The sequence below is a fragment of the Penicillium canescens genome, assembly GCF_028828765.1.
Source record: "Penicillium canescens strain IBT 15451 chromosome Unknown utg000010l_segment0_segment0, whole genome shotgun sequence".
In the NCBI taxonomy this organism is placed as follows: domain Eukaryota; kingdom Fungi; phylum Ascomycota; class Eurotiomycetes; order Eurotiales; family Aspergillaceae; genus Penicillium; species Penicillium canescens.
The window spans coordinates 1,352,365-1,370,457 of record NW_026703972.1 but is presented as its reverse complement, the minus strand read 5'-3'; the positions used below and the strand labels follow the sequence as shown (position 1 = coordinate 1,370,457).

The window sequence follows — 18,093 nt, the reverse complement described above, 5'->3', positions numbered from 1 at the left end:
GGTTTTCCAGCCACAATGAATGCATTGAATCTCTCGATCCTCAAGCAGCTGTCGGCTTCGCCTGGGCCGCCATTGCTTGCCCGGAAGAGGACTAACTCGAAATTGATTCCAAAGCCATTGATTCAGTGGCTTAATGCGGGCTTTTCTGTGCGATTTGTATGGCCGTATGGCCTCTGTAAAGCATCTAGAGCCCCCTGGTGGAACAGATTCCGAAGGAGTAGGTAGATTGAGATGCAGCTGGCTGGCGGAGTCTTCAGGACCAATCGATTCTAAGCGACCAGGTGGCGAATCCAGTCGGGGTTTCTTTCTGATATGATCTTCAATATCGTCTTCGTCACTTCCACCATTTAAGAAGTGGTAGTCTATTCTCTGAGACCGTTGGGGGCGTGGTGGCAATTCGACAGATGAGCTGCCGGAGCCATCATTGTTTGAAGCTTGCAATTCAGCACCAGACATTCTGAGCTCTATTTCCGTCATCGAAACACGTCCTTGAAATAAACTTGTCAGATTCGGACGCGACTTGTCACTTGGATAAACAAACTGCACGTGATATACTTTTTCCTATTGGGTGGGAGTTGGTTTTGGTGACGGGGCAATATTTGTACGAATATTCGTACGAATATTGGCCTTGCGAATACGAATATTCGTAGAGGTCTGTGATCTACGAATGCGAATGCGAATATCTCAAAATGTTACGAATATGTATTCGTGCCGACCCCTAAAATTTAGGATGTCTAATGGTAGGAGATGAATGGAGCATGCGAAACAGTCTATTCCAGAGAGGTGTTTAAGTCTGGTCTCTTTCTCATTGAGAAAGAGACCCTATTTAAATGGAAGGATTTCCCCTGAACTATACTCTTTTTGAGGAAGGATTCAAGCTGACTGATTCATGCCTGATATATCTGGTATATACCATCTATTCATGCAGGAATCTCAACAAAATTTAGATGAAAGGGGTCTAGTGTGAAGGGTCGAAGCAAGTCTTGATTCAAACTAGCTAAGCCGTCATGCTGTCTATCAAAAGCTTAAGGAAAGGACGTTCAACATGGCCATGCGGCGGTGTAAACAAATCTGGTCACGTGGTCAGCACGTGATGTCTACGGGCCCTGGCCCGTTACAGTAGTCAGAAAATATATAATTGAGGCGTTAGACGAAGTTATAAGATATATATTTCGATGGTCATTATACAAATTTAAATTATACATATTTTTAGGAGATATATCCATTAAATATCATTTTATCGTATACCGTATATTTATTATAATAACTAGTAGGATTCGGCCCGTAGAAGGTTCATATTAGGCCACGGTAGGTGGTGAGGTATAATAGATAGGTAGATAAAGTATTATAAGAGATATAAGGTGTAATAGATAGGTAGGAATAGCCATATTGTTACGGACCAACCAGGCACCAACCGGTCAGGGGACCGCAACTTACTGATGGGCCACCGAGAGCCAACCGATTCACCTGTCAGATCACGTGATCATGCTCAGTGAGCATGAGCATGATTTACCCTGAGCGGACCCACCCGGCAGACTTTATCCCGTACATATATGCCTTCTGGGTACCCGATGTCCTCTGCCGTGAGGACACGCTGTCCTTGATCACCCTGATTGATCACTGAGCAGTCCCTTGTTCTTGAACGTGCTTGTCAAGAATATAGATGAAGCATGCGGAACGGATGGAGATATGATCCGCACGGGACCCACATGGTGTACATGGGTTCCCTGAACGCGAGGAAGCTACCTTTCTTTTGCTTCCTCGCGCTACGTCTTGTATCTAGAGTCAACTATAGTTGTTCCCAATCTTGATTGTTCATCGTGAAACACTATCCACCTCTATGTATACGTGAGACCCTCACAGTGCTCCACTTTGCTCCTGGGAGCTTATCGTGTGCATGTTTTGTTCCTGGGAACTTATCAGTTAGTGCTTTGATTGGTCGCACGTGATTCCTGTAAGTTACGTGTTGTGGTTTTTTGAGGGTTTGGTTGGCTGTTGTCACTCCCCGCAGGTTGCTGGCGGCCTGCCTCGTAATACTTGTTGGGGCTATCGAAAGCCACACTAGACTTATATTGCTTTAAACATTTCTAAATGGCGAGACTTGCGACCATAGAAGTCATTGAAATCTATTAGACCAAATTTAAGCATGTCCTTTGCCTGAAGGTCACTCGGTTTGGGCCGGAAGCGTGGGGGATTCCATGAACTATTGAATATTGTCCAAGGAACAAGGATATGGTTCTAAACCGCCAACCAGCCTGCCACCAATGAAAGGCCAGTATTAAGCGGTATAGCTATTCCGGAAGGCGGTAGTGAAGGGTTAGTCTATGACAAGGTTCACGGAAGGTGGGGCCGTCTGTGACAGGTCATGGGACACCCTCCGTCTTGGTGCATGTTGAATATCACGGCGGCTAAGCTTATGGAGTGGATTAGGGTCGGAGATATAAAGACGGGCTACCCCTCTTCTGTAAATAAGTTAATAAGAATGAATCAGACAGTCACTTATCTCAAAAATCCGAAAACGGATCGCTCTTAAGAATGCCTTCACATGACTGGCTTTTGAGGAGCCGGGGGTTCTTAAGCGGTAGAAGATGGAAGGGATCTTAGGCGCTCATGAGATACCAATTTCAACACGCATAGACCTATGCTGGTTGTACCAAGAGCATGATACAGACAAGACACTTGGTGCCCCGAGAGAATAGTAATAGAAGCGGTACTGGGATAAAAGCCTGGTCTTGTATCTATGATGGAGCTATGTAGAGTATCCTGTAGGGTGTGAAATGAGAGGACGTTTACAAAACTTCACTGCCAGCTAGACCGTTTCAAGAGCAAGGTTTCCTTGGAAGGCGGAGAATAAAAGAATTCTTTCTGTTGAGATATGTGATTGATTGATTGCTTGTTAGTTGGCCTATTTACAGAAGAGGGGTAGCCCGTCTTTATATATCCGTCCCTAATCCCCGCCATAAGCTTTAACCGCCGTGATATTCAACACTTTCAAGAGAGTCCGGGTCATGGGAGAATCCTCTTGAGAGGAAATTAGTCACAGTAGGGCCAACTGAAGAGCACTGTTGAAGTGAGTGATTTTCTGATTGGATGTTTTATTGATTGATTGACTTATTTACAGAAGAGGGGTAGCCCGTCTTTATATCTCCGACCCTAATCCACTCCATAGGCTTAGCCGCCGTGATATTCAACACTCCCACTCGATGGCAACCGTCACCAAGGGAGCCGATGACCATTCATCACGGTTGCGGCGGGCCCCATTAAAACCTTTAAAAACCCTTTTGAGGGAAAAGAAGGAAAGGGTACCCTTGTAGCTCAGTCTCTGCTCAAGGCCAGTAAGGTGTGGTCATCACTCAATACCAAGTCCTCTCCGAAACCATTTGTCAGGAAAATGGTGATCAGCATCGTATTGACCCAAACGGTACCTCTGGGATTCTAGAGGATTCGATACCAGGTATTCTCGAGGCTATTTTAACCCCCTCGATCCCAGTAGATAGGAGACAGGAATCAACACTCTTTTGATCTCATCATTTTTGGGTAGTTCCCCTTTTTGATTCCGTTGCGCCAATCGCCTAGTACATCCATTGTATTTCCCTAGCTATACAGGATATTCCTGTTATTAACTCTACTCGGGTCTTCAGTTGCCGCCTAACGTCAATGTCAGCCACCAGTTGTCGGGGGATTCGGGTCCACGGAATTCCGGTAACTCCTTTTCCAGCGGGCCAGCCTGCTGGAGGTGAAACGCTAGCAACGGACCTTTCCCTTTCCCAGTGCAAGTTAACAAGCTTTCTCGAAGCTTTTGCGGGGCTGGAACCTCCCGGAAATTCCACAGTTCGTACCTTTGTGATAGTGTCGCGTTTTGTTCTAGGTTGCATAACAAGTTGCATAAATCACCTCGGCAGTCCTGACTGCGAGTTCCATGCCGGATGAAACTGGCATCGAGGGCACAACATACTATGTTTGCCATTGTAACATATGAGTTGCAGCGTGGACAATGGGGCATTGCAACGGGGCTGTTCATTTCCATTATTTATCAGGAGCTTGAAGCTTCGTCTCCTGTTTGTCCAATCTGGCTCAGCCACGTCGTGCCCAGAGAACGTACGGCTTCCTTCGAACGGCAGAATACGAGCCGGCCCCGCCGAAGTATCTGACAGACAATCGTCCCTTTTTACTGTACTGTAAGGGCCAGGCAGCTTTCAAACGGTTAAGCCATTTTCCAATTACCGTTCTCCAGGCCACTGGCTCAGCGCTGACTCCAGTGCAACCTTGAGAGCATTCGTAGCCGTATTCCGTCAGGGTATATGAAGTCTTGAATTTCCACCTTGAATGCTTCATTATATCATCTTCTTCACATCTACCTCAACCTATCAAGGATAGTTTGGAAAGGTAAGGTATTTCCAATTAGCATTACTTTTGCCGCATGATGTTCTGACGATAACCTAGAACTAAACTCTCGCCTTATTCCATACAAGCTTTATTAAAGGTGCCTTTTCTTGCTACTTACTATCACAAAGTGTTTGTTAAACTGAAATGATTTAGTTTGAGAATCATGAACATTATGAGGATTGTCCCTGTTATTCTCTTCTCGGTTTCTGCTGTCTCCGCTAGTCCAGCAGCTAATCGTGATGCAAATGGGTTGATGCTACCCAGGATCTGCTGTACTTGTCCCAATGGCCAGTTTGGCTGTGGTGGTTTCTGCTATGAAAACAATTGTTAGTCACTGCTACTTATATAGTAATTCACGGGTGGCTCTCACGGTTGAGTGGATCACCCCGAAATAGCCGTGTACCCCCATCCGAGAGGATGGGGGTGTCCCTCAGCCATATTGCAAATTTCCTATTTCCTACTTTTTCGACTTTACGCGTATTCCTAACCACCAAAAATGCCTAAAAAACTCGTGATGAAGAGGATCTGCTAGCTAAGGCATTACATGTTTATACTACGCGAGAATTTTCATCACTACGTAAGGCTGCGGACCATTATCGCGTGTCTTATTCGAAGCTTCGCGGTTGCAAAAACGGACAGACATCTCTCTCCGATCGCCCTACCATCAATAATGCATTGAATTCGAATCAGGAAAATGCATTAATTAGCTGGATCGAAGTGCTAAATTCTTGCTCTACACCTCCAACTGCAAAGGACATTGAAATTGCCGCAAATGGCCTGTTGAAAACAGCGGGTTCGGAGAGAGTTGTTAGTTCAATGTATAGCTATCGGCTTATACGGCGTCTACCTCCACACATCAAGCTTATTACCCAAAAATCAAAGGAATCTTTACGAATTCAAGCCGACGATCCTGGAGTTATTAGCCATTGGTATGATAGGCTTGAGTATCTCTACCGTGAGCATGGCTTTGAACCCTACGAGATCTATAATTGGGATGAAACCGGATTCCAAAATGGCGAAGGACTCAACCAACACGTCGTCTCTACGCGTCAAACTGCTAGTATTGCTACTGGAGATCGAGGTGAAACTATTACTGGCATTGAATGTATTGCCGCTGATGACTGGGTGATGTTTCCATGGTTTCTAGTCAAAGGCAGCGTCCATATGGAAGACTGGTATAGCAATATGTCAACCTCTTCTTCGGCGTACAAAATTATCCACTTAACGTCTAATGGCTAGACGGATAGTGAGACTGCTTACCGATGGCTCTGCTCGTTTCATGAAGCTACAAAAAACCGCGTACGATGCAGGCGACCGAGGCTTTTGCTAATAGATAATCATGCGTCTCATACAACTATCGAATTTCTCGATTTTTGTAAGGAAAACTTGATCATTCCTTGGTATTTTGTACCTTTCACGACTCATATATGTCAGCCTCTTGATGCTGAGGCTTCTTTAAGCCTAAAGCATTAGTTTAAAATGGCGAATACTGAAGTTGTGGCGTGGGGTGGAAGCAATGAAAAACGCGACTTTTTCCGCAATATTGCCGCCGTCCGACGCCGCGCCTTAAGGTCCAAAACTATCCAAACATCGTTCAAATCTACTGGTATCTTGCCACTAGATCCTACACAAGTTTTGGATAATTTGGGGCAGTATTCGGATAAAGACAGGCACTACGCATGTACGATGAGCTGTCATCCGCGCGCGAGTTCCCAAGTTCAGCAACCAATTCTCCGCCCAATTCTTACGCGCGCATTAAAAAATTAGAGAATACGGTTTTTCCACTACTTAAGAACCCGACTCCTGATTTACAAAAAATTCGGAAGCATATGTTGAGATATTGGCTCAGCAAGCCTGAGGCATCAACATCTCTGAATTCATGTGCAACGACCATATAGGGCTTATTGGATGCTTTCTACCATGGAACTCTTGTAGCTCCATCGCACTCTCGCTTATTGTATTTTTACTACTACAAATAGCTGTAGAAGTACATCTTCAGGGAGTTAGAATTAAAACACCTCATTTCAATGACAAAACTTCTTGCCAAGAGAACCTTCATAGTCAGATATTTCAACAGCATATACGGCGCGCAATTGATGCCGGATTTTGGAAAATCGTCTCTATATAATGCGGAACTTGCGGAGATGAGCCTTACGCGCGCCCTTAGCCACAAAATACCTGGAAATAAGCCAAAAAGTAAGCGATGGGTAAAGAGAGCTACGAAAAGCCCCCTTTCATCAATTTCAGGTAATAGGCTAGTACAGCATAGGTGTGAGAAAGAAGATGAGTCGAAGCTTCGCGCTTGGCGGAAAGACGCAGTGAAAATGGCGGCCGATTTGGCGGCTAAGGAATTGGAGGAAACACTTGAAAATGAGGAGGATGATACATTATTGGCTAATGAGGCTATTGACGGGTTTTATTTCATGGATTCTGGACCTCACGCGCCTAGGAAATAGCTAGAAGTTGAAGAATTGAGAATTTGCATTATGGCTGAGAATTGCATTATGGCTGAGGGACACCCCCTACCCGCGAGGGTGGGGGCGGTCCTGTGACACGGCTATATCTAGACCGGCGGCACGTGGCCACCATGAGGCTTTTGGACTCTCAGTGTAACACAGCGCTCGTCTGAACATCCCATCATCACCATCACGAAACCGGTCACGTTCCTGTTAACGGTTCCATCAGTGCTAGGAACTCATCTCTTGACCCTAGGAGTTCGCTTGCTCCCGGAAGCTTCTGAAACGTTTCTGAGAGCGAAGAAGCAGCTTCTAGGAGCCACGCAGCTCCCAGGAAACCCGATGTAGCTTCTGGGGTCTGCTATCCCCACCACGGGGAATCAAAGCCGCCTTCTGGGAGTGGTCCAATGACGCAAATTTGTGAGCAGGGTTGGTGAAGGTGTTTTGTGAGAGCTTTCCGCGGTCTCGGAAGGCAGGTTATTGACTCTAGGACCCTAAAGTAAGCTCCCAGGGGCTCCACAGCTCCCAGACCTGGTCAATGTATTCCCAGAGCCAGTTTCGTTTGCAGTCAGGAACGTAGAGTGAAGATCCCAGGGCTAGATCTCGTTTTCCTAGAAACTAAGAATAGCCCCAGGAGCTAAATTGAGGTTCCGAGGGGATAAACAGCTCCTAGAAATGCTTTTGAGGTTCCCAGGGCCAACATATTGGTTCCCAGAGTAAGTAAACAAGCACGAGAGTTTGTCAGTCTCTTGCCTGCGGCTTTTCTGCCAACAATCCCCGCCTTCACGCGACACGGCTCCACTGAGATGAATCCTTCTCTGTTTCTTTGGTCACCGCCGTTAGGTATCATGAAAACAGAACTTTTATCTACCACTACAGTCTCGAGCTCAGACATTTTCGGAATCACCGAAGCAGTCAATAGCTACTGGCTATGGTGTATTGGTGTCCAGCACCTACGAGATGAAACGGTCGCGTTGTACTTCGGAGTTTAACCATCGGTATTTCATTTCTTGCTAATTTGTTTCAAAATTGTATATCACGGCTATAACGGCTATGGCCACGGTTGCTGATCACGATGCCGAGTGTCTGGTCACGTGTACTCGCATGTGATTCACTCGCTTTTCGCATTTTCCGTCAAACTCGGCTGTAACCTGTAATCACCTACGCTGAGTGGAATTGAGTCGTGCCGATCGGCGAAGCGGTGCAGCGGTGGAAGGTTGTCGCGGTAGATGAGTTCCTGCTAGTCTGGCTGAGCGACGGGGCCCACCAGTGGGAGATGGATCGCTTGCCGTGTGGACGGAATATGTCTCGGCATCCGACGAGGGGATTCGTAAGGGGCGAATGATGGCATCTAGGGCTCCTTCGTTTCGGCTGCGGTCATCAGTGTCTTGGTCGTCTCAGAAATAAGGTCGTTCACACTTACCACACACAGCATGACGTGCCAAACCCTGTATCTCGCTTTTCCAACCATTCTTCGGCGCACGACAGATGACAGAGCGATGTGCACTGACCGCAGTGCAAGATCACGCTCTCGTCCGCATGGTCTTCATCCTCGGTCTGGCAGAACACACAGTAGATGCTGTCGACGTGGACGCTGTCGACCTCTTCACTCGAGGTGAGACTCTGGAGCGTCAATTCTTGGAAACCAGCCCGGATATTAGTTGCCGATGAGAGGATGGCTGGTCGGGTCGGCGAAACGCGCCATGGAACATTGTTCGTCCGCAGCGTTGCAGAAGTCACAAATGGATTGAATGGCTGCACTGGCTCGTGGTTGGTTGACAGGGGCACCGGTGGTTGTGATGACCGGGTGTTGTCTGATGCAGGGCGTCGCCTGGAGGCTGACGATGTCTGACGCTGGCCCTGATGGACAATGACTGACGGAGAAGCCATTCTGGAGCCATGTGGTACTCGCGCCTGGTTGCGGACGGCGGCTTCATACCACTGCTGGCCAACTTGGTCGGCCTGCCTTTGCCGGTGCCATCTCGCGCAGAGGAAGTCTCTGGCGACATCACAGAGCTTGGACTGCAACGATGACAAGTCAAATGGCTCTCTGGCGAGAGTGGTCAACTTTTGATGGCCGATCTTGGTGTCTTCAACTTTGATCGAGTTTTTGCACGGCTCGCCTTTTTTCGTCATGCCGCAACAGGAGCCAGGACCGCCATTGGGGCTGACCTCTATCTCACAAACAAGAAACGGATTCCAAGGCAGCATGGTAGTTATTGAGGTGGTCGTCAAAGGCAGAAAATGCTTCGGATTGTGGGTGGTGTTGGGCAATCACCGCAGCGTTCCCTCGCCAGCTTTATATGCCATCGCGTGGGCTCCTTACCTACATGACTGCGTGGCTGGCATGGAACACTTCCTTGAAACAGTCGGTACGTCGAAGAATGCATTCACACGCAGTATGCGCCGTATACGGCCGGTCAGTGGCCTGCATGAAGGGATATCATTCCAGACCACTGCTGCCCAAATCAGCTGCACTTGTGGCTGTCCATCGCGGTGACCATACATTGGCGAACAGATTGGCTACTGCGGTAGGCAGCGAAGTCAACAGATACTGCGTTAGATTCTGAGTTGCCTATGAATTTCGAAGTACGTGATAGGTTGGGATTTGTTCTTATGGCGCTAGGTGCAAGATGTGGATACGTAGAGATAGATTCGGTTCCCAGGCCATCGACACACTACCAGGAACAGTTTTGGCGTTCCCAGGAGCTAGATTCCAGAGATTCTACAACTCCGCCTGAGCATTGTTGTTAACCCTTTGTGATTGCTACGCACCTCTCAGCGGAGTGACAGACTACACTCATAGCTGACCGTGGAATTTGGCTGAGGTGAGTATATAAAGGCCTCCCATATCCTACTTTTACAACTCTCACCTCACCCCCATCTACATTTCGTTAGCTCAATCCGCTGTCCCATCATGGTCTGTTCAATTCGTTCTTACGGAGTTTACCAATGAGCTAATACATTACAGCCAAACATCAGAGACCTGCCCAACGAGCTTTTGCTGTGGATTGTGTCGTATTTGGACGGTAGTGCATTATTTGCACTCGCAAAATCATGCAAAGTCTTTGATTTTAAACTGCAGCCCAGCATCTGGAAATACAACATCAAATTTCAGAACAGCAATCTTTTGCACTTGGCCGTCAAATACGACAACATTGGTCTTGCAGAGGCTTTGCTCCAGCACAACGCCAACGTCAATGCATTTTACCGAGGCAAAACTCCTTTAATGAGGGCGCTCAAATACTCTTCCGCTGCTGTGCGGGACCTCTTGCTCAGTCGTGGAGACCTAGACATCAACATTCAAAATCAAGCGCGGGAGAGCGCCCTGTGGTATGCCGTCCGCTACGGAAATCTTTCCGCCGTCAAGAGCGTCTTAAATCGACCCAACGTCCAGGTGGACATCAAGCACAAACACAGCCGAACGGCGCTCCACCTAGCAGTCTTCGCAGGCCGAATAGGGTTCCTACATCTGCTACTTTCTGGAGGCAGTGACCCTGATCTACAGGATGATTCGGGCCACTCGCCATGGGACCGGGCACGTCGCTTCAATAGGCCCGTGATGGAAATGATTTTTTCAAACGAACCGATGGCCGAGGTGTTTCTTGGTACCCAATCATCACAGGAGGCTGAGCTACCTCTTCACCAAGCAGTATCCTATGGCTCCTTAGATGCTGTCAAGAGGCTTCTCGGACAAAAAGGTCTGAACTTGGACGCCCACGACCCGAATAGTGATACACCATGTTCGAGAATTTTCAGTATTGTTGGGAAATCCGCCGCTTATCGCTACTTACTCATTTCCTAATCGTTTGTTCTTACAGTAGCTAAGAAGAACGAGGGGCTTCTCAATCATATAACCGCTCCTCATCCGCAGCAACACACCTCGGGCACTTTTCTTCTGGTTCAGTCCGTGAAGAAAACAATCCAACACACCGTGTATCTGTATTCTTTCCCTCGCGATGATGTCTTCGTACCTGCTCTATAGTAGTTGTGTGGCGAGGTGCATCTTGGCCTATTCCTGGAGAAAATCGTGTCGGAAGCTGAGATGTGGTCAGATACCGCTTGTATGTATCGAATCGTACCGTTTATTATCGTCGTACCAATTGCTGTATCTCTTGCGTCGCCAGTTTTCGTGAGAGTGTTGAGGATTGGGCTGCTCTCTTTTGCCTTCCAGTGGGGGTAGATCTTGGTTTGCTGCCTTCATGCAGCTTTCAGGCGATTTAGAGTCTCTTGAATAGCAAGAAAGGTAGCAACAGAAGTAGCTATAGTCATAGCTACAGAGTCAGACCGGGACCGGTCAACGGACGGTTGCGAAACCTGGTTTGCGTTGCCGCGATCTCCGTGGATGAATTGGACGACGACCTGACGGAAGTTTTCATCCGATTCTTTGCCTCCATGAAACAGGTTTCTTAGCCGATGGATTCCTCGAGAAAGGGGATCTAGAAGGATGATACCAGCTTGCCATATATGTCCGTTTTGAGCTTCTGTGTCTGGGGTAAGGGGCCTGTCTGATATCCGTGGCAGCTCGTAATCCATGATTGCTTGGTTCCCCCAATGGATATTGTAATGGCAAGATCTTGTAGGGGAAAGAAACTTGAGAGAATCGACCACACGGGCAATTATGACCTTTAAATGTTGTGGGCTGAAGCGGTCATGTCGGCATTTGAATGCATATTCACAATTATCTTTTCGCGAGTCAGCCTTATCGGCACCGGCTCCTAGGAGCACTGTGGATGTCAATATTGCCCCAAACGCGGTATAAGGATAAGAGATTTCAGCAGATTAGCAATATTTTCAGAGTGGTTGTGTTTTTCCACTAAGCCATGAGCCTACATCGCTTCTCACTTGGAACGTTATGTCAGGTACCATCTCCTGCTATCCTGGAGCCTGATCATCCTCCCGCATATTTGCTTTAATTTCTGCTGGGTATTTATGACAGGGAGCTGAGAAGTTCCACCATCGCTTCATTTCCATATCGAGCTGCCCATAATAGTGGTGTCCGATGATTATTGTCCATCGAGTCCACATCATCTCGCTCAACCAATAGCTTCACCACCGCTTCACGTTCATACTCAGTTGCGAAAGACAGTGACCCAGCCGCATAAGACAGTGGTGTCCGACCGTACTTATCCCTCGAGTCTGCCTCCACGTCATCTCGCTCAAGCAATAGCTTCACCACCGCTTCATGTCCACCCCAAGCTGCGTACGATAGCGGTGTCCGACCCCCATTATCCTTCGAGTCCGCCTCCACATCATCTCGCCATAGTAGTAGTTTCACCACCGCTTCATATCCATTCAAAGCAGCACACGACAGTGGTGTCCGGCCGCAGTTATCCTTCGAGTCCGCCTCCACATCATCTCGCTCAACCAGTAGCTTCACCACTTCTTCATTTCCACACTCAGCTGCCCATAATAGTGGTGTCCGATGATTATTGTCCATCAAGTCCACCTCCACATCATCTCGCTCAATCAGTAGCTTCACCACCGCTCCACTTTCATGCTCAGTTGCGAAAGACAGTGACCCGGCCGCATAAGACAGCGGTGTCCGACCGTACTTATTCTTCGAGTCTGCCTCCACATCCTCTCGCTCAACCAGTAGCTTCGCCACCACTTCATGTCCACCCCCAGCTGCAAATGATAGTGGTGTCCGGCCATCATTATCCTTCGAGTCCGCTTCCACTTCGTCTCGCTCGAGAAGCAGCTTCACCACCTTTTCACGTCCACCCCAAGCTGCGTACGATAGCGCTGTTCGACCCTCATTGTCCTTCGAGTCCGCGTCAATATCATCTCGCTCCAGAAGCAGCTTCACCACTGCTTCATTTCCATACCGAGCTGCCCATAATAGTAATGTCCGGCCATTATTATCCTTCGAGTCCGCCTCCACATCATCTCGTTCAACCAGTAGCTTCACCAATTCTTTATGTCCAAACAGAGCCGCGTACCACAGCGGTGTCAAACCACCATTATCCTTCGAGTCCGTCTCCACATCGTCTCGCTCCAGAAGCAGCTTCACCACCGCTTCATATCCATTCAAAGCAGCACACGACAGCGGCGTCCGACCGTACTTATCCTTCGAGTCCGCCTCCACATCGTCTCGCTCTAGTAGCAGCTTCACCACTTCCCTATGTCCACACTCAGCTGCGTGAAAAAGTGGCGTTTCACCATTCTTGTTCTTCGAGTTCGCCTCCACATCGTCTCGCTCCAGAAGCAGCTTCACCACCGCTTCACGTCCATACAGTGCTGCGAGAGACAGTGGCGTCTGACCATTCTTGTTCTTCGGGTCCACTTGAGTGCTACTTTTCGCTAATAGCAGCTCTTTCAGTCTGCCCTCAGCTTCTTCTGCGAGAAGGTGCAAGATTGTATTTCCTTCTTCATCCTGAACAGAAGTGTGTCGGAACGTCAAGACTCGGGCGAGGTCAGGAACGGCGCGTAAGAGTGATAATTGATCACGAGGGTTGAGATTCTCCGCCGTGAGGAGAATGATCTCTCTCGGGAGATAAGCACTATCTTTTGACGTTCTCATCGTCTAGCGCGTGAGAGATGCGAAGAGATAATAAAACCCCACAGCAGTCTGGTCTCCTTCTTGCCACGCTTAGAGACGTCGTTAGTCTTGATCGCTGTTTGGGGAAAAATGTGGTTGCTAGCAGAGGTTCGGGCATTCCGTTTTGTTCTATTCCTGCTCATCCCAGATATCTCCTCCATTCCACTTTCTCGGGATCATAAATACGGAGAAACTTGGAGGTGATAACGTACTTAGGGGCGGGCTCTGCTTGAACTTGTCAGCCTCTCAGAGTCCTCCAAAGCAAAGCGAAAGTGGAGGTGAAACGTCAGCAGCGGAACTTGCCTTTTCGTAGTGCAAAGTTGACAAGCTTTGTCGAAGCCTTTTTAGGGCTTGAACTTCGTGAAAAGATCAGCCGTGACTCAACGAATCGAACAATCTCGCTGCCTGAGTTACGCCGCGTGCCTGGTGGTGGGCCGGCAGGCATTGGACGGAATGGCCGAGGACGAAAAGTTCAATTTGCTTCACTCTAGAGCCGCATACATCCAACTATGTGCTTTGTGAAACCCATCCAGTTACTTCGGCGTTGCGGGCCAGTGGCCCATCGTATTGCACCCTTACATCCACTGAACAGTACTAAAACCGAAAATAGACTAGCATGTGTCATAATAGAGTTCGGGGAATAGTCTCTAGTGTCTTCGCCCCTCATCCGTCCGATTCGCCCCACAAATAAAGTTATCGGCCCGATACATAATATTTCCGTGGTACGAGGAGCGCAAAGTATAAACGCTGACCGTAACCAGTTGAGCTAGGGAGGAAGTACATGAAAGGACCGGGTTGGAAAGGCCCAGTGATTTCATTCGGTGCCCAACCATTTCAGGTCTCCCGTTAAATCTGCTCAGGGATTTTCCATTCCATTAATGCTAGATCACCTCCATTTGTCCAACTTGAAAAATCGCCCGATATGAAGCATGAGCGAATTTGGAATTCTTTACCACAATCCATAATTGGACGTGCGAACTCGGTGGGATACTAGAGTTCAGGCATTAGTCCCAAAGCAGGTCAAACAAGCGAGATTGGGGATGAATCTCAGCGCAATGGTGGCTTGCCCCGCTGTTGGAGGCATTTTTGTAATGGGACACTTTGGCGCTGGTAGCCTTTTAAAACCCACCGCCAGTCGTCGCCCGCAATTGTTTTGCTTTTCTGCAACTTCCTGTTTCCAATGAATACAAAGCTGGTACAACTGTCTCAAAGACGAAACATCACTGTTACATCTTGTTGATTCCTTCAGCTCCAGTGAAACATTTCTTAATATTATGACCCACTCGTGTCGTACTCGTAATTTCCCGAGGACTACTTCGTTGTCAACGTAGCTCGCCTACATTTTCCGCAAAGAGCATAAGACTCCGGGATGCTCAAGCTGATTAGAGATAGTAGTTAGTGGTGCGCAAGCGGAGCATGTAAACCCTCTCGCTCACCCAATTCAGGCTTGTCAAAATGGAAAATGTTGTCACGCAACTCAAGTGGTATAAAATCACCGGTCCAGTTGGCTATCATACGGTGGTTAATGTCAATATCTTGATAGGCCTTATCGTGTTGAACTAACGAAGAGCAGCGAGCATCTTAAGCTTTCCTATGCGGAAGCTCAGATTTCATGACTTAGAGTGAATTCATCTGGAGAAACTTGAAACGTAAGAGCTAGAATACCGGCTCTTGATGCAGAATGAAATAGCAAAAGACTACCAGGAATAAACAAAGTTTTCAATCCTAACCAAACCTTGATTCACGCCATGGGAAAGTAATATTTACTGGCTTGGAAAGTGAAGCAGAGCGAGCCAAAGAAGGCAGGTCTACAGGCCCCTTCAAATGACTATTGCTTCTGTCAGGAAAATGGTGATCAGCATCGTATTGACCCAAACGGTACCTCTGGGATTCTAGAGGATTCGATACCAGGTATTCTCGAGGCTATTTTAACCCCCTCGATCCCAGTAGATAGGAGACAGGAATCAACACTCTTTTGATCTCATCATTTTTGGGTAGTTGCCCTTTTTGATTCCGTTGCGCCAATCGCCTAGTACATCCATTGTATTTCCTTAGCTATACAGGATATTCCTGTTAGTTATGAGCCCGGTTGCTCGTTGGTAATCGGGATAGCACGCATCATCAGACTCATTTACGTCTTCATCTGCCTCTGTTATCCTGCCAGCGATTTTTCCTATCCGCTCAGCCACCGACCTACTTTTATCCCCAGGATATCTCCATCATGTCTGCGGAATCCAAAGCAGTAGCGGAGACCCTCTGGGATACTAGTCTTCGTTCGGATGCTCAGTGGAGGACCTGGATTGCTAAGGTCGAAGCTGCAGCAACGAAGGGGAATGTATGGCATTACATGAATCCGAATCTATCTGAGGATGAGGTCCGTAAGGCCCCAGTAGATTCGCGCGACTCCTATCCACATCCTCGTGAAATCAATGAGGATGCCACTGATGTCTCGCAATTATCAGACGCGGAATACAAGCGATACCAGCGGTTGACCTCGGAATTCGATAAGGAAACTAGCTGGAATGAATCGATTCGCACGAAGATTAACAAGGTAGATGCCTTGATTGATGCCAATGTTGCTCCCGAACATCGTCATATTCTCGAGGGCAAGGTCACTCCACATGAAAAACTGGTCCGCTTGAAGCAGCAGTTTGAGCCCAAGGGCGATACTAGCCGCCAAAGCGTTCGAAACGCATGGAGAGATCTGGTCAGAAGACCAATTGGCAGAATCTCAATTGATAAATGGCTTGCAACATGGTCAAATCTCTATGAAGAGGGTAAAGCAATGAATATCCCGGACATTGCATACCATGACGATAAGGGAAACCCTCAGGATCGAGATGCCATTCGAGATTTCCTCCAAGCCGTTGAATCATTCGATGAGGTATTTGTATCCCTTTGGAGGAAAGATATTATGAATAAGGATTTCAGAATTTCCTTCCAAGATATCTTGGCAGCATACCGGAATCACCGAAATGCTAAGGGTGTTGTCAAATCCCCAGGAAATTCTAGCAGCATCGCATTCGCTGCTACTCTTAATGAGCATGAGCCCCAAGAAGGACAGAATTCCGCTCAAGGCTCCCACAATTCTCGAGAACCTCGCTCCAATTGCGTCTGCGGAAGTTCTCGTCATCATTGGAAGAATTGTTTCCATATCAACGCCTCTAAGAGGCCTCCTGGATGGAAACCGTATGAGGATGCTGCAAAGCGAGTAGAACAAAACATCAAGAAGCTCAATGCTGAAAAGCAGAAGGAGCTCCGGAAATTTATGAAGGATAATGGTCAAGAGAAAACCGCCCAATTGGCCCTTACCCAGGCGGATGATGTATCCACTGAGACCCTCATCTTTTTCACTGTGTCTCCATTCGTATTCAAAACCGCCTTGACTCACCCGTTGGCTGCCTGCTGGATAATTGATTCAGGCGCCAACACTCATATCAGCAACCAACGAGACCGATTCATTACATTTACCAAAGAGGAACGCGAAGTGGTCCTGGGATCAGGCAAAGCAATTGCCCAAGGACGAGGAACTGCAAAAATTTGCGTTAACCAACCAGGTGGAGGAACTATCTGGGTACACCTCAAGGATGTGTGGTATGTCCCAGGATTCCAAACCAACGTCATCTCCGTATCAGAAATCAAGAAGAATGGATTCTTCTTCAATAGCGAGGTTCCTGCCATCACTCGTCAGGGGACTTCGGTTGCTATGTGCACGGAGAGATTTGGCTTATATCTCCTAGATGAAGGACAACCTCCCTATGCATTTGCTACCGTTAAGACCTCTGCCAAACCGCTCGTCTCAGTGGCAACCCCACGAATATGGCATAGACGGGTTGGCCACCTATACGATAAACGCATCAAGATGCTTGCCAAAATGGTTGATGGCGTTGAAATTCGGCCAGATAATGACGATTCGGCCCTGTCAAATCCCGAAGTGTGCGAGACATGCCAAACCTCTAAGGCAAAACGACAAATCTCACGACGGCCGGCTGACAGAGGGTATATTCATGGCAAATTCGGACGCATTCACTTCGACTTGGTACATATCAAGGATGGTTATAACGGCCATCAGTGGTTTTCACACCTTTACATTGAAGGAATTCGGTTGCATATGGCCCAAACCCACGAGAAGAAGAACGGCTGTATTCAGGCTATTCAAGCCTTCATTGCAATTTGCCGTACACAACTAAAGATGGACATCAACGTGTTCAAGAGCGACAGAGAGCCTACCTTAGGCAATGAATTCATGGAGTACTGCAGACAAGAAGGTCTGACAGTAGAACTCAGCGTGGTTGGAACGCCGGAACAGAATGGATTTATCGAGAGGGCAGGAGGAATCATCATTACCACCGCGAGGGCCCTTATCGCTGATTCAAGCCTACCCAAGAATCTTTGGCCAGAGGCAGTGGCAGCGGCAGTGTATTTGATAAACCGCATGCCTACCAGGATGCCCGACGGCAGGTATATTATCCCATGGGTTGAAGCTATGCAACACAGGGACCCTTCGCAGGATCTGCGCCCAAACCTCTCGAATCTCCGATTGTATGGATGCAGAGCGTACGTGATGCGCCAGGGAATTGCCAAATCTGATAATATGGAGCCGCGCGCTGAGATTGGATATTTGGTTGGATATGTTGCATCGAATATTTGGAAGATCTGGCTTCCTCAATTGAACCAAGTCAGGGAGTTCAGAGATGTTGTTTTTGACGA

General features: G+C 47.8%; 1 protein-coding gene across 1 annotated transcript; it reads left to right on the top strand.

Annotated features, from left to right (window-relative positions):
* Positions 1-15,604: 15,604 nt before the first annotated feature.
* N7446_012291 (uncharacterized protein) lies at positions 15,605-17,049 on the top strand (the record flags this gene model as incomplete). The annotated part of the gene is given in 2 exon segments (XM_058521033.1): positions 15,605-16,977; positions 16,989-17,049. 2 exon segments carry the CDS (start codon positions 15,605-15,607, stop codon positions 17,047-17,049), a joined length of 1,434 nt encoding a protein of 477 aa, XP_058366399.1.
* Between the last annotated feature and the right edge of the window lie 1,044 nt (positions 17,050-18,093).